The 17,704-nt window shown below is 39.9% G+C and overlaps 1 protein-coding gene across 3 annotated transcripts in view; it reads right to left on the bottom strand.

Moving 5' to 3' along the window:
* The window catches only part of nsmfa (NMDA receptor synaptonuclear signaling and neuronal migration factor a), a 50,115-nt gene that overhangs the window by 16,451 nt on the left and 15,960 nt on the right, over positions 1 to 17,704 (bottom strand). For 2 of the 3 annotated variants that reach the window (XM_085413724.1, XM_085413722.1), the window contains exons 2-5: positions 11,985 to 12,046; positions 10,760 to 11,695; positions 8,226 to 8,292; positions 560 to 612 (exon numbers count right to left, since the gene is read on the bottom strand). In XM_085413724.1, the coding sequence (XP_085269850.1) occupies positions 560 to 612; positions 8,226 to 8,292; positions 10,760 to 11,695; positions 11,985 to 12,046 (1,118 nt within the window). The remainder of the gene's footprint in view (positions 1 to 559; positions 613 to 8,225; positions 8,293 to 10,759; positions 11,696 to 11,984; positions 12,047 to 17,704) is intronic. The other variant, XM_085413723.1, reaches the window with a different exon arrangement.

Raw genomic sequence — 17,704 nt, 5'->3', positions numbered from 1 at the left:
AAAATCATAAAAGACAATAAAACTCTGGATGAGTCAATCCAATCTATCAAGTTTCTTGAAAGGTTGCAGTCACAGGAGTCTAAGATCTCATTTGTCTCACAGACCCGTCTCAGTGATGCCCCGCTCACTATTTTTAAAAAGAAAAACACACACTTTTCAATCACCGCAACCCATTGCCTCATTTTTTGCCTTTTTAAAAGTATGTAATTTATTTTTGTGTGTGCTTTACGACAAAAACAACCAAAAAAACAAACATTTAAAGTGCTGCAACTAGAAAGCACGTACTGTGCACAGAGACACACACACACATAAATACACATGCACAGTCATATCGCTGACTTATCAAACACACACTGATCAATATATAATCTTCAAAGAGAGACAATATGCTGATTTAAAAAAAAAAAAAAATCCCAGCAAAGCAGCAGCAGTGCTTGGTGCCACACACACAGGCGAGAACACGCCAAAATAAACAGGAAAACAAAACACTTGTGATGGCGGGGTGAAGAACATCACAGTCAATTTGAGCAAACATATCAACCACACACATCTGACTCACTCTGTGCTTTAAGCCTTCTGCTGCCCACCATCCGAAGATGCTTCCGGAAGTTCCTGTGGGTAGCAAAATCAAAGCGGAGGAGGGATAACAGAGGACAGAGGAAGGACCAAAATGTAAAGAAGAGAAAGGGGAAGCGGTGGGTGGGGAGAAAAAAAGTCAGGCAACACACAAAAACACACACATTAGTGTCACGCATCTATTTATAACAGAGGTTTGAAAAAAGAGCTAATTAGGTAAATATATATTCATTTACTTGTCAGCGTGAGTGGTCAAAACAGTGCTGTGGGAGTAATGTGGGCTACCACATGGTGACAATACCTCTTTTTATGCTTTTTTTTTTTAGATTGTTGAAACGCACAAGATTATAATGCAACAGCAGCCAGAAGGGAAACCCTGCTCAGCTCTCATCTGAACAAGACATTAAAGCTTCAGAAGTAGCTTTTTTTGGTCAAGTTAGCATAGACCTAGTGAACAATTTATGGAATAATGTCCATGACATATATTGACCATGTCTAAAGTCTTTAGGAAATACTCCTCCTCTGCAACCAGTGTGTGATTGGTGCAAAAATGGTTTTTACTCAGTCCGGTTTATCAATATTAGTGGTGGAGTTTGTTAACAAGTTTAAAGCAAAAAATCAAATAAATAAAAACACAAATCAGACTAAAATTATAGCACATGAAAAGACAAGAAACTCAGATATTTCAGGTAATACTGAACTAAATGGGCAACACACTTGCATAGTACACACAGCAGGGACATTGCTAACCCTAACACTGAAAAGAAAGAAGGATGATAGTTATGCATCTATTTTAAAAGGTTCACCATAAAATGCTTAAAAAGGTACATACTTTCATGAAACTATAGATAAAGGACATAAACGCGTGCTTTATATATTATAAAAACTGTGGTATGAGTCAGAGTGTGGCTTTCAAAGAATTTGCCAAATGAGTTGTCAATCAAATGTCATATTAAATAACCAGAGATACACATATTTGATATTTAAACTGTCTTGTACACTGAAACATAATGTGTGACTGGTGTTGGTTTTGACCCATCTAAAACCAGATCATACACACATAAACGTTCATACTAGCCTATGAGTAAGTAAATATTGGAGATGTTGCATTACCATGCACTGTTTGGAAGCGTTTAATCTTCTTAATAGCAGCAAAGTATTATGGTTTGTGTAGACTTTGTGGGTGACTTGCTGCCTGATCCTGACATAATGTTCTATGCAAGAGTCCCAGATAAACATCCTTTTATCTTTCTGAGCTCCTCCCATGTCCCCTCTACACTCAGTGTTGATTCACTAAGCTACCAGTCAACACTCATTATTAATGGTCTCAGCGTGTGGTTGTGTGTGGGGAAATATATGCGTGATTGTCTGTTGGTAAAGCCTATAAATATAGAAGCAGCAGAAAGGGGAAAGAAGTCTTTAGAGTCTTCTTTCCCTTGATTTACTTCTTTAATAATGTCAGGAGAATAACTTATTCATGGTTTGATTTTGCATGTTTGTACAGCTAACTTCATCATCTAGATCTAGTGTAACATGGTCTAAATTAGAAATTAAATATAGTGCATATACTTATCACAGAAAAACTATTTTGTTTCCTTTAGTCCTAGATTATTAAAATGATATGTGGTTCATTATTGCAGTAGTAAACTGTAAAATTTGCAGACTAAATTGCTGATTAAATGAGCAGAAACATAATCACACCACCTAGTTAAATAAGTGGAAAATGAATAGATGCTATCACACCTGCAGTGTCTTAATTTTGTGCAGACAACAGGGATGAAAATCACAGATATAAAGTGAACACTTTTTTTAGTAATGATTATGGAAAGGACTTCCTGGCTTTGTTTTTCCCTGTGTTTTGGAAGTAACACTAGACTCTTATGGCATTTTTAACGTCTATATATTTTTGATATTTTTGCTATAACACATAATAATGATGCAGTTTTAGTTCAGTTAATAGTGAAAGTGAATGTGGAGAATTTCACGCAATATAAATCAGATTCGACTGCTCTGCTCAGACACCTGTGGCTGTGTGGCCATGTTATACACATATTCAGAGCTAGTAGTAGAAAGAAAACAGAGCGTTTAGAACCGTCTCAGATGTCTATCTATCGATCTGTCTGCTTAACGAAACAAAAAATATAGAGAAAATAAGGAACGGTATAAAAAAGCCCACGTAAACAAGCCACAAAGCAGCTGTAATAACTCAGAGAATTCAAGAGTGAAAGTAAAAATTGGAGTGATTAGGCATTGAAATGGTTCCTTCACTTTTCCTTGCTTTTGTTTATAGTTTTATCTTCATTATTATTATCTCATAATATAACAAACAAAGTGGAAAAATTTGCATTGAATCCACTGCTTTCACTGGTTTTTAACAGAAACCCTGCGTGAAAATTGCCTTGTTATACGAATAATTCTTTTGTGCTGTGGTAGAGACCAGATTTACCCTAATGTGAATACATTTTTAAATTCTGTTTATATCAGCAGACTGTGATATGGATGATTATTTAGAGTTCACCGTGGGCAAGAAAATACAATAAATCCCATTCTTAAGCCAGCACCACTGCAACATCTCCATACAGAAGCTTTCACTGAGCTGTTTCAGAGTTACAGAAAGGAAATGATGAAGAACAAAGTCAATCACAAAGAGTATTGTGTCATCAAGAGATTTCATGTCTCATTTATAAAATATATAACGTTCCCTGTCCACAAAGCAGGCATTTTCTAATGCATTCACTTTGAGGTTGGTTTTGTTTTTGATCTGTTTCTGTTGTTCAAATACCCAGTTAGAGTGGATAAAAAGCCACAATGGAGAAAGAAAAATAAACATGCATTTTAATATTTTGACAGCCTTAGGGTAAAGAAAGCCTCAATGTGCTAAAATCCATATTTTTAGAATAACACTTTGAGACAGACACAGGATGGATTTTTGTGTGTTTTAGAGGTAAACTGCCCCCAAAAGTTTGTTCTGCAGTTTATTTTCCCTTGTGCTCAAATCACACATTTCGATGAAACAACACGCAGCTTTAATGACATTGGCACTGCAGATGGATAACACTCAGATGTCAAAGGAATCGAGATGTACTGCCTCGTGTCGCAGACGCCATCTGCCCCTGTGTGACAGAGTATCAGGGCCCGGGTGAAACAGGTTCTGAACTTGCAACTAAAGTCATTTCTCCATGTTGCAGAATCAAAATTTTTGAGGTAAATAAACACATATTTATAAAAACAATATCATCATATTTAAAATGTAGCTCTAATAAAGCAGCCTGTGGTGTACTACAGATTTAAATGCTTAGGTGCTTGCAACTATACAAAATATTTCTCAAATTAATTCAGACAAATTGCATACAACTTATCTACAAAAACAAAAATAAGTTGTCCATGTAGCATATCTTCAATTTTCCAGCCTTACACTGGAATAAAAGTTTGATTCATTCTGGCTTTGAAATTGGGGCATTGTGAGGCGATCCTTTTCTGGTTCTTTTAAAACCTGATGTCCTCACACCTCGTGTGCCATGTTCCAACTATTTGGCTTACACAGATTAGATATGGCTGTAAATAAGCAATAACAGAACCATAGCCAGAAATGAGCGCCAAAAACTGTGCCTGAGGAGGGGGGGGGGGGGGGGGGGGGGGGGGATGCTTCGTACCTCTGGATGACTTCTGCTGACTCCTGCTCCCTCTCTCTCCTTTTTCTCTGCACAAATCCCCGGAAAGCCCTGCCATGATGTGGCACAGTATTAAAGGGATGAGAGAGGGAGAATGCTGGCATAGTGAGGGGTAGGACAGTGCAGGGAGGCTGATGCCACGGCTTTGAGCTGCAGGGGTTTTTGGGCTATAAAGAGGATGCTGTTGTAGGTAGACAGCAGATAGCTTTGACTAAAAAGACCAGCAAGGTAAATAACCCCATGTGCCAGTTTGCATCTATAATAATCCATCATCCCATAGAAATGAGTATCTTGTCACCTTAAGTGACTTTTCAAGTGTTACACTTTTCAATTCTTAAAGAAATAGTTTGTTTTGGGGGGAATTTTATACTTTTTTACTTTTTGTACCATCCCAGAATCAGTTCCGCTTTGCTTCTAGTGCACCCTTCTTTGCATTTTAATGTTATGTTGAGTTTGGAGTATACACTATACTTAAATCAGCTCTTGCAGGTATGTGAACTCAAAAAGCAGCTACACTCAAATACATGCACGTTCTTCAGTACTTTGGGTATTTATTCACAACATGAGGTACATCAATTTTTAATGGAAACATTTCTTGACATTAAAACTATCTTCCCCTAGCAAGACCTCTTAGAAAAGAAGGATTTTTCTTTTTGTGGAGGCATGCCATTCGTTCATATGAACTACTGAGAAACTTGAGTGTGTTCTGACTAGCAGAAAGTCATACCACTGGGCTCACACTGGACTTCCATGTGTCAAAGTACAAACGTGGTGTGAAATGTACCACTTTCAATGTGCGATTATGTCTTCAACAGTCTTAATTGTCATTTGAAAGTGTGACCCAACAATTCTGTGAAACTGATTAACATTTGTCCAAATCAGAGTTTTAGCTAGACTACCTTTAACCAGTGATACCCCACTGTGGGCACTTCACATTCTGCTCGAGTAAATAAAAATGAATGAGTAAAATCCCCCTCAAATAACATGCCCATTTAATGAAGAGGTGTGGCTTTACTTTCTATGTTTGGGAAAGAAATCCCATTTTAAGAAAACAAAAAAACAAACCCCAAAACAATATTGTGTTAATCCACTTCCACCAGACTGGCACTTCATGGCACCTCAGCCATAAAACTGGTCAGAAGTATCTCCAATTTTAGCTAGTTTACCTAGTCAAGTATTGATAATACAAAACAACAGAGTTGATCTTGGATATGTTATTTACAGGTTTTTAGAAATAGCACAGAGTCACATGAAAATGAAAGTTTTCAAAGGTCTCTATGCTGCCCTTTTAAAAGCTAAGTACACCCCAATGACTCAAAGGAGTTGTGGAGGAATTTTGGCCCATTCTTCTTTGCGAGGTTGCTTTAGTTCGTTATGGTTACCAGCCATTTGTTTTTGCACAGCTCTCTAAAGTGCTACCACAACATTGCTACTTACTTTGCCTGGGATGATTATCTTGTTGCATGAACTAAATTTGGCTAAGGTTTAGCTCTAGGACACGTGGCCTAACATCTAGAACACTGGTTTACTGATGAGTTCATGGTCAACTCAGTGAGTGCAAGATGCCCAGGTCCTGTTGCAAAAATCATCTTCCCTGCACCACCATGCTTGACAGTTGCTATGAGGTGTTTTTGCTGGTATGTTGTGTTTGGTTTTCACCAACATGTGCCACGTGCCACTGTGCATTATGGCAAAACATCTCAAGAGTCAAACCTAGGCCTGCTGCCATGGCAACTCTTCCAACAAGCCATACTAGTTCAATCTTTTTCTAATTGTACTTTCATGAACTTTGACATGTAACACGCTAACAAGTCTAATTAACTGATTAATCTAATTGTGATTAACAGCACTTTCCTGCTACTTACCTCCTTGATTTCTATGGAAACAGTAAGGGTGTACATAGATTTTCATAGACTACACAGATATCTTTGAAAACTTTCTCTCTCAAATGATGATATATTTAATCATACATACTGTTTAGTACAATCAGTTAATTTGGGGTTTTTATATTTTTATAACAAATACTGACATCAGGACTGAATACCTTTGTGCTTACAACTGAAGAGTGGACTGTTTAATAAAAACCTGACATGTTTTCAGTGTTAAGTAGCAGCTCGGGTTAGCTAGGCTTAGTTAGTCACAGTGTGTTGCAGCAGGAAGGGGTATGTAGTATGAAATGTTAAGGTTCTGGCTTGGTTAAGCAGTGTTAATATGTTAGCATTTATCTTATCGCTGAAGCTAGTTAGGAAGCTTTTGCACACAGCACATTTCTTACAGGCTATTTATCTATCAAAGTTTTATGGAACTTACTGAATACAGCCAAAAGTTGCATTTTACTGGAAGACACTTGGATTGAATTTTTGCACTATAAATACTTGTTCTTGTACTTATGAAATCTCTCAGACACATTTAGTTCCAAACATGGCTGAAGTCAGCCAGCACAGATTTAGTGATAATTAGGAAGGCTGTGAAGAAGGATTAGAGCACCAACATAACTAACACAAATATCTTAAATGGCCAAAGTCCCTCTATTGCTGTGACCTAGACGAGTGTGTGCGTGCCAAACTGGTAAAACTGCAGGGCGCATGTGAGCTGCCAGGGTTTAGGTCAGCCAACGCACAGACATTTTCTGTACTTGAGCTTGGCAGGCTTACTCAGCAGCACTGGATTACACCGGACTTCCCTTCTGTCACATTTTTAGCCATTTTGAGTTTTTACATGAATTAACATTATTTGTGCTGACTGCGCTTTATAGTTGTTCAGAGAGCTAAACACGCAATATTAAATGTATTTCAGTTTTCATATTATTTGAGAGCACTGCGCTACATCCTGCTTGGTTCTCTCTTGTAATGATTTATTTTCTTTAACTCAGCGCAACAAGCAGCCCGATGATGAAGGTTAAATGATAGCATCTAAGTTAAGGAACAGCAGTTAAGGACGAGGGATTTAGATGAGGAAAAAAGAAATCAGGCAGGGAACAATACTCACGAGATCCTGTTTGATGGTCCCAAGATTAATTAGCATGCAAGAAGAGAAGCAAGAAAGAAGAAGAAACAGTTAAGGCACCAGAGAGCACTGAGTCTCAGAGAGGCAAAGAACAGAATCAGAATGAGACAGAGGAAGTTTATGTTTAATCTCCATGTGTAAAAACTAATAAAGTAAAGCCATATTAGTGCCGTAGGTTTGCATTTAATTATAGAATCAAACAGCTTTTGCGGGATATGTGGTTGAGTGTGACTTTGGGCTCAACAGATGGTGCAACAAGCATCTAATACAAGGTGAAAGGCGAAAACACAAAGTGAATGACTTAAAAAGAGGTAAAATGACAGTGAAGGGGAGAAACAGTTTGCTGGAAACGGTGGGAGATTCTGCATATTTTAATCAGAAGTTGTGACAGTAGAAATATTCTGCAACTGCAGGTGTTTTTGAGAGATAAATTCATGCACTTACACAAATAGGTGCACGCGTTTTTATTCAAACGTGCTGACTAATATTCCAGCTCGAATGCACATGCAGCATTGATTTTACGGCCCTCAAAAGGGGTGTTTTCAGGTTTTCGTGTAGACTAGTAATATGGACAACGATAAATATGATGATGCATATGAGATGAGAGTGATCAGTCTAAGCATTTCTTTTATTCTTCTTTGAAGAAAAACTTGTAGCTGATTACATTTTAACCAAAAGGAAATGTGAGAATTAACAAAATAGTCACTATGATGGATGTCCTCCTTAAGCAAAACTTATAATAGTTTGCAAGTTGATTTTTAAACTTGCTCACGGGGAAGTCAATGGCAGCCTAGAAGATAATAAATCAATTAGAAAATCCTTAATGTTAAGTATGCCAGTAATGGTCTGTTTCTAGGCAGTTGTATAAGACATTGCCATGGTACGTTTACTCTGACCTTTCAAACAGCAGATCTGGCATAATTGTGACTGTGCATGTTTGTGTACGTGTGTGCACAGGAACTGGACACTCACGCCTGCATGGTTGTTGTAGCAGTTTGAAAGGTGAACATATTTTCCTTGGGGAACCAGTTGGTGTCCTCTGCAATTAGAGAGAAAAATGAGGTTTCCGAGTTTAATAGACAGAGAAAAATAGACCATATTGGCAAATGTCGTAGTAAATTTATTGGAAATATGAAATCACAAAACCAGCACCAGCACTTCACAGTCCAGCACTCCACAAATGGAGAGAGGGAGACACAAAGGAAGAGACAGCAGAGGAAAGAGACGGGCAGACGAAGAGTCAAAAATACAGATCACCACGTTACAACATCAAACTCTCGATCCCCTCCAGACCTGAGAAGAAATAGATTTGAAGTAATAAATATAATATTAGCTTATTTTAATGCAGGCATCCGTTATTTTTGTTTTGTTTCCTTAGACTGATAAACACTGATAGCAATAAGTGTTATTTCTTGACATTTTATGAAGGGCTTATTTGTTACTTGTTTTATACTCAGGTATTATAAATAGAGTTTATATGGAATCTTAAGTTTAAAAAAAAGTAATCTGATGGAGAAGATTTTCGTGAAAACTACCAAAGGTGTGTTTTACTAGTGATTTTATAACCTACATTTGCACTATTTTTCATCACTATAACATCCTTCATTCACTCGTCCATTTTCTTAACTATTCATCAAACCACACACCAAGCTGGAATCACCAATTAACTTAACAAGCATGTCTTTGGACTTTGGATACAAACCCATGTAGGCACAGGGGGAACATCAAGTCTCTACATGAAAGGGAAGACAAGAAGCTTCTTACTGTGAGGCCACAGTGCTAACCGCTGCACCACTGTGCCGTCCTTTAAACGTCATGAATTAAAAAGATGAATTTTTGTGGAGAAGTCTCGAGCCAATCCTCATTTTCTTTATGTTTTGCTTCCAAGAATTCATTGTAATTTTTAGAGCGGTCTTGAACAATAGTTCTCTCTTGTTTCAGTCCAGTGCTTATACCTGATCATTTCAGAGGAATGCTTTATTGTTGTTTGTTAAGCCACTTAACATTGATCTATTTATCACCCCAACATTAAAAGGCACCTAAGTAATGAACCAGAGCTGCATATAACAGACAATTTTATTCAGATAACTTTAACTTCAATCTTTAGGCACTTTATTACAAGAAGCCTGCCAAAAAGACCATGTTGGTTTCCATTTCTTTCATTGGATCTACAAATAGTATTTTGTACACCGAGACAAGTGTAATTTGTTGAAAATTTGCAGCGTGTCATTGAAAATTTAAGAAACTGGACAAGTGGAGAACATCATAGGCAATAGGAGGCCTAAAAAAAAAAAAAAAGAAAAGCCCTATCTAAATCAGATCAACAGTATTTTAAAGTCATGGAAACAGGCAGGGGAAAAAAGTTAAAATCAGACAGAAGAGGAGTGTCTACAGCCATCTGCAAAACACGGTGGGGGCTCTGTCATGGTTTGGGGCTTCATTTCAGCCAGTGTTGGAGATCTTATCAAAATTGATGGAATTCTGAAATCCAGTCCATTTTTAGCCACAGTGCAATACCATCTGGAAAGCTAATTGGCATTGGCCTCATTGTTCCGCATGACAGTGATCCCAAGCACACTGCCAACACCCTGCAAACTGTATACCTGAATGTCTGGATAGAAAAGCACACAATGAAACACTATCAGTCATGGATTGCCCCCCGGAGCCCGGACCTCAACATTACTGACACACAGTGGGATCATCTTGACAGAGAACGGAACAAAAGGCAGCCGACATCCAAAGAAGAGCTTTGAATGTCTTTCAAGAAACTTGGAGAACTATTCCTGAAGACTGCTTAAAGAATTCAAAGAAGGCTTTCCCAAGAGAGTTCAGGTTACGTTGAAGAATAAAGGCGGTCATATCAAGAATTGTACAAACATTTTTGCCTTATATACCATATTGCCATGTATGTTTGCACATGTTTCTATAACTTGTTGCACCAATTTTATATTTTCCCTAACAAAATATTAAGGAATGAGGAGTGGCTCAAGAGTTTTGCACTGTACTGTAGTTTCTTTTTGCCATTTTCTATTATTTTTTCTGCTTCTTTGTACTAATAAAGAGGCTTTAACTTTCAGCATAAAGTGCCATGAAGCAACTGTTGTTGTGATTTGGTGCTATACAAATAAAACTGTATTGAATTGAAGTGAATGTTTAAGTAGCTATTCTTATTGGTTTATATACAAAACATCATCACTGTTAAAGTTTACTAAAAATGTAAAATATTAATAATTACCATTATAATTATTTGCTTCACAGAGAAAATATACTCTTCTATTGATTCTGTTAGTTTGACTTAATTATATACATCGTATGTCAAATTAAAAGTGTATTTAATTTATTTAGAAATAACTACATAAAACTGAAAAAAGATCAAAATCTATTTCATCTCTGGTCCCATACCCATTCCAGCCACAGGGCTTTATGGAGAACCTTACACTACCCTCCCCCCCACTTGTTTGTGCCTTTTGAGCCTCTACCTTCCTTTGTGTCCTGAACCCTCTCACCTCTCTCCAGCCCAGTCATCCGGTCCACACTCCACATCCGCTCTAGGCGTCGGTGCTGCTTGCCTGCCTCTCTCGATGCACTCTCCAGGTCCAGGGAACCCTGGCTTCGAGAGGGAGCAGTACTGCACGACTCACAAGCCAACCCGCTACACTCTGCCTCCCCTTTTCCACCTTCGCCCCAGCTACGAATGTTGTGGGCGCTGACCGAGGTCTGCAGTGGAGGCTGAGACAGGTGATGATGATGGTGGGTGTGGTGGTGTGATGCATGATGAGAGTGAGAGCCTGCAGCGGTTAGCTGCGGCTGCTGGTTGCTACTGCTGCTTCCACTTGCCGCGCTACTTCCTCCGCTGCTGGAAGGTGGATTCATGCTCGAGACATTGTGGTGGTGGTGGTTTCCATGATGGTGCATACTATGGTGATGGTTGCTGTGATGGTGGCTGCCACAGCTGCTGGTGCCACGGCCACTGCTTACGCGATGGTACTGGGTTGGAGACGATGAGGCGGAGGAAGGGGAATTGGAAGGCTGGATCGAGCCACCCCTAGATCCTACCCCACTGCTCCCCGACTTCTCCTTTAGGACGTCCAGTTCGAGGCTCTCCTTGCTGCCCTGGCCGGCGCTCATCAGCATACCGTGCTGGGTGGTGATGGTGTACACACGTGAAGGCTGCAGTGTACACTCCACACACTTCTGCTGGTCTTCCTCCACTGAGAAGCTGCGTTCGAGGGACAATCGTGCTGGTGCCTTGTTAGAAAGTGTGATAGAAGATGGGGTTGGCTGGAGTAAGCCCAGTGGCTGTGTCACTAGGCTGGTCTCCTGTTTGTCCTCACAGCCCTTAGTTTCAGAACAGGGATGGAGGTGGTTGTTGTTGTTGGGGCCAAATGTGTCACTTGGCGACTCCGGGTCAGGACCCACCAAGGTTTCACACAGAAGATGAGCTAGAATTTGAAAAACGAAGATGGTTATAAAGACAACTAAAAGTGCTAAAGAATGAGAAATATACCAAGGTGCTAAAGAGCAAGAAAACAGAAAGAGTGGGAAAAAAATGACAAGCTGGCACAGTGGATAATCATCTTTCTTCGGTTATCAGCTGTCATCGTGACACACCAATGAGTGCTTCCTGGCATTTCAGCAGAGGATGAGGTGAGAAAAGAACTAAAAGCATAAAGGAACACACACAGGGGAGATAGAGGGATGGACAAATGACAGGATGGCAGAGACGCTGACCTGATCCGTTTCGGTTTTCAGGGTGTGTGGGGGACAGGTACTCTCCAAATGCTCGCGCTGCTCTGTGGGGACACACACACACACACACACACACACACACACACACACACACACACACACACACACACATACACGACACACATAAAGACATTAAATCATGGGTGGAAAGGAGGTATGAGTGGGAAAGAAGAGAAAGGGGAGAGAGAGGAGAGAAGGGCAAGGGAATTGTAAATTATAATCCTAATTGCCTTCTTTGTAGGCTTGTGCCACCCACAGATTAAGATGGAGCCGTTTTATCTCCTCGCTCCAGGCAACCCCAGCCTGAGGGAGACAGAGTTTGAGACAACAGGAGGCGATAGAGTGAAGGATTGTTTTAGGGCGACTTAATTTCTCAGTGGGTCCTCAGTTTGCACTGATAGGTGTAATTGCAGATGGCAGACTGTGGGTGTGCTGGGATTTTTTTGTTTTGTGGCTGCACTTACTATATCTGTGAATACTTGACCTTGACAGCAACAGACCAAGATTGTTAATGTGCTGGTAGAAGCAAAAATAGATGCTAACAGGTTAATCTTTTACTCACAACTCTTTGCAGGTTACAACACTTTACAGATACACATTTAGCCACATATAGCAAAAATTAAATACCAAGGAGGGCTTCTCCTTTAAAAAATAATAGTCCCAGATCTCACGGTTGATTGACACTGACCTGCTAATGTTCCTCTAGTGATTCTGTGTAATGGAAAAGGGATGAGAGAGACAAAGATGTTCTTTCAGTGTCAGTATAGGTACTCTGGAGAAATGTACTGCAGTGATAACTACAAGGAATGACAGAGGAGAGGACATGAGAAGTGAGTTAAACACTGTATGCTTACAATGAGTTACTGTGTAAGAAGAAAATACCACTGTAGTAGTTTTTACCATAAAAGCAAACCACCGGCTAAGCTCTTGAAATATGCTGTTTATAGTTTCAACTTTCCAACAGCAAGCTCGATGAAAAAGAAACCACCTACTGCTCTATTAAGGGATCTATAATTCAGCCCATTTTAACACTTAATGTTTTTAATGTATTAATTTTACTTGAACACTGTCAGCTGACTGTATGCAGACTTTAAATGCTGAGTTTATCTCTAAAATGGAAGCATTATGCATATTATATTTATTTTTAATAATAATCTGATGTGTTCACAATATCAATATCAGTTATACTAACATACTAGTTACACTAGTACTAATTGAACACCGCAGCCCAAATGCTCCTAGTGGTTATGCTTTCCCAATACAGCTAACTGCTGACGTATCTGTGCTGAAGAATCCCTTGTATGCAGGAGAATCTGTGGGTGTACACCTCCGCCCGGCACCACCGTCAATTATTAAAGCCTGTCCAGCACAGTAAGCATACACACACATACACAAACTGACTCACACCATCTCCATCACAGAAAGAGCCGGAGTGCAGTGAAAACACTTCTCTCACACAGTTTCTTATTGAGACACAGCTCTGTATTCTTAGTGCACTCTGTGCTCTTTCACCCCTTTAACCCTCAAGGCTCCTCTTGAGACAATGCACAAAAACAAACCTGACTGACAAACCTGACTTTTCCATTTAATGATAAAACCTGACCTGTTTATAGCAGTCCATATAGGCATATTCTACAGCCTGTCATATGTGCCATACTGAAATGTAAGCAATGTAAGTGAAATAACTAGCAGTCCAGTAAGACAAGTTAATATTCCTGTACATATTCTCACCTCTAGATATCTGTAAACCTTAAAAACTATAAAACAATTTTGTCCTTAAGTTTGACCCGAGCATAGAACCATATAATTGTGATAATATGTGTTCTGATCCACGTCCCTTCAGCCTCCTTCCATTGCTGTGATGTACAAATACTGGAATAAATAAAGAAATATAAAGCGTGGTTGTACAAATTAATGCACATTTTCCACATACAGTGGGTTTTGATAGTACTCTATTATATTGCTAATAGAACCATGCAAAAGAAGAAGATTGTGTCATTAAATGGCCAAACTTCACATGATAGAAGGGAAATACAACATTTGTGTTCATTACCTCATTACTCATTGATCAGCACAAGATTGGGAGCCTCAATTAAAAAACTGGGAGCAGAAAACAACATATAATCCCATCTTTAACCAAAGTGACATAAGTTATCTTCCTAATGGTTATGTTTAGCCCAATCCCCTGTACTGGGATATTGTCTTTCAAATAGATCACTTATCTCCTTGGTCCTTGGGTGCTACGAACTAAATCCTCTTCTGTGCTGGTAACATATAAGAAAAACAGACATGTTTTAATGCTGAGCCTCTTTTTTGAACCAAATGTAAGTAGTACACTATTTGGAATTGCATAGGTTTCTGAGTGTTAATGTGAGAAAATGTTTAAATATATTATATCATCATTATTTCATATATTTATCTTATGATATAAGAATATTGGAGGCAGCCCCTACTAATGTGACATTCAGCCACTAAAGGTGAGCATGGACCAAAAGTAAATGTAAGTAAATTTAATTGAAGTTAATTCAATTCAATTTAATTCAACATCAAGGCACTTTATACTGTTTAGGTCTAACAATCAGACAACCCTCTATGAACAAGCACTTGGTGACAGTTGGAAGGAAAAACTCCCCTTCAACAGGAACAAACCTCGGGCTTCCACACACTGTGGAAGAGAGTCAGAGATTAATAATAACTAACAATTTTAAAATAAAATCAGTTCAGTTTTATTTATATAATGTCAAATCACAACAGTTGCCTCAAGGTGTCGTATATTGTAAGGTAAAGACCCTACAATAATACAAAGACAACAGAGAAAAGCCCAACAATCATATGACCCCCTGTGACCAAGCACTTTGGCGACAGTGGGAAGGAAAAACTCCCTTTTAACAGGAAGAAACCTCCAGCAGAACCAGGCTCAGGGATGGTGAGGGGAGGAAGACAGGACTAGGTCATGCTGTGGAAGAGAGCCAGAGATGAATAAGAACTCGTTTTAATTTAATGCAGAGTGGTGTATAAACACACAGAGACTGAAAAGAGTTAAGTGAAGAAGAAACAGTCAGCGCATCATGGGTAACCTCCAGCAGCCTAGGCCTATTGCAGCATAACTGAGGGCTGTCTCAGGGTCAGGTAATTTATATGATAAGAGTTTGCAGATGCTGTAGTGCTGATCTTTATCTCAATTAAATTCACACTAGATGTTTTTGTATTGTTCACTGCTAAAAACATTTTGAAGCGTGAACTTTTTCTCAGCTCAATGAGGGCTCAGTAGTATGTGTATGCCTCTGACCCAACCTTTCCACGCTGGGGATTTGCAGAAAGGTGGTGCGGTTGTTAGCACTGTATTTGAATCCAGCTGTTTGTAGTTTCTGTGTTCTCCCTGTGCCACGTGCTGGTCTGCACTATGACAGCTGGGATAAGCTCTAGCACAAACCAAAACCCTGAATTGCATAAATGGAAGAAAATGAATGGATAGATGAACAGACCTCAGTTCAACAAGTTTTTACTGCAAAACAAAAACCTCACACAGAACAAATTAACCGGTAATTTTAAATGTTTCTTGTGTGACCGCAGAGTCTTTTGGCTTCTACACTGTTCACTGTCAATGGTTAAGACTGCAGCTAATGTAAACCAAACCTTTGAGAGTTTGGGGGTGTTGTTGAGGACTAAGGCTCTGCACGTGCTGTGTCACCAACCAGCTCCTTTCACCACATTTCTAAAAATAGCTCACCATGCCGCTGCAGTTCTGCTACAGCAACTTCTTCTCAGAAACCCCCGACTTCTTCAGTTGTAATGGGCATAAAGCTGCGTGTGCATGTGCTTGCATACGGACATGTGAGTCTAATGGTACTTAAGGGCATTAAGAAAAAGAAATGTTTTAGTTTGTGTGTGCCTGCAGTAACAATAATCACAATTAAGGACACTTGTGATAAATGTAGTCTATACTTTAATCAGCAGGTGTCCCTCAGAACCTCTGATACATTTTCATTTGGCCCACCTGTTTTATAATTCAACAGGCTGGGCACTCTGATTAGAATCAGCAAACAATGGTGCAAGAGGCACGCATCATCCATTATACATGAGAGGAAACAGAGCTGGAAATGGATAGAGCAGAACGTCTCTCAATCATCCACTACACAAAACCTTTCTCTCTCAGTGCCGTCTTATATTCACAGTTTTGCACCAGCTTCATATGTGATACGTGAGCACAGCACGGGGGCAGTGAGGTAGCAACTGATAAATAGTCTCCGGTGAAAAATGATGAAGGGAAGGGAAAGGAAGAGCTTGACAGTTAGATATGAAATTCGTCCTGCGTGCTCTCAGCCATGTGACCGGGGTTTGGGGAAAGAGACAAGTTAGGGAGGGGAGATTCTGAGGAGCAGGGAAGTGATTACAGCTGAGAGGAAGAGCAGTGTAGAAAAATGTGACCATATTAAAAATGAAAGAAGACTAAACCTGAGGAAAGACAGGTGGATAGAAAAAGGACATCAGTGTTTTTTTTAATTTACAATAAAACTCTTTAAATTTCAACAATTGTCATACTAACTAATGTAGTACGCTACTGTTTATTAGTACAGATGCTTAAGATAAGCGTCAGAGCATCTGTTTTCATTGACTCTGCAGCTTAGGAGACAACAACATGAAAACGGTTGACATCCTGCTATGTTGTTGCCTACTTGGTGAGCTGCAATGCTGAAAAGTAAGCAAAAAGCATCACTTGTGTCCGTTTTCCCTGTTGCATCAACCATGTCTTGCATATTTATGATTGTGCACATCACCGTTTGGTACCTTAAGCTGTGATTATGGTTGATGCACTTGCAATTGTTTGTCTGAATTATCACACCAAGACAACCCTGTGTTACAGGCATGGTCCTTTAAGGGTGAAGCCTGATGGGAAATGTATGCGGGTGTGTGTAGCGGAACTGCCTGTCGGGTGTGAGAGGGTGAGCGGAGAAGGAAAAGAAAAGTAACGGTTAACTACAGAAGAGACGAAGAGAAAGTAAATAAAAGGAATATAATAACTCCCTCGGCAGCCAAAGTTGTATCGGCGATGCCCGCTGTGAGTAAACTGTTTCAGCCCACTGTACGCGGTGTTCGTGCCTTGGAGGAGAAATAAAGGTTCGGTAAAGCAGTTTCCTACGCCTCCCTCGATCTTCTTGCTAGCGGAGTTGACCTGTATAGTAAGCTGTTGCCGGCTGCGAGTCAAGTAACTGCCAGAGGTTTCCTTACTACGGTTCGGGGCCGCGGATCTGGCGCGGTAACACTGGGGGCTCGTCCGGGATAAAACTCCGCAAAGCGCCGAGAGAGAGGGAGCGAACTTTCTTTTTCTCTTTTCCCTCGGACGACAGAGAAAATGGCGGCTCCGAGAGATGCTGAAGGGGATGGCATGGGAACGTACTTCAGTAAGAGCAGCAACCCATTTTTGCCAGAAACCCCAGAGAGTGGCACAGCTAATGTGGACCGTGCCACTTATGTAAACAATAGAATCCACAGCAGCAACCCCTTCATCACGGACATAGAGTTAACGCCAGCGGCGAGCATAGCAGCAGTCTATACGACGGAGTTTGAGGCTGCATGGCATCTCACCCCGCCACCTTCAGCTCACACCAACCCTTTCTTAACACCAATAGCGAAGCAGAATGCAGTGTGCAGTGAGTTTAAGCAGTTGCAGTGCTCAGACTGCGGAGGCCCTGGTAACACTG

The sequence above is a fragment of the Rhamphochromis longiceps genome, linkage group LG7, assembly GCF_057381845.1.
Source record: "Rhamphochromis longiceps isolate RC_006_pf linkage group LG7, R_longiceps_female_GT1.1, whole genome shotgun sequence".
Classification (NCBI taxonomy): domain Eukaryota; kingdom Metazoa; phylum Chordata; class Actinopteri; order Cichliformes; family Cichlidae; genus Rhamphochromis; species Rhamphochromis longiceps.
The sequence above is the reverse complement of the archived record's forward strand: the minus strand, read 5'-3'. Positions and strand labels throughout refer to the sequence as shown.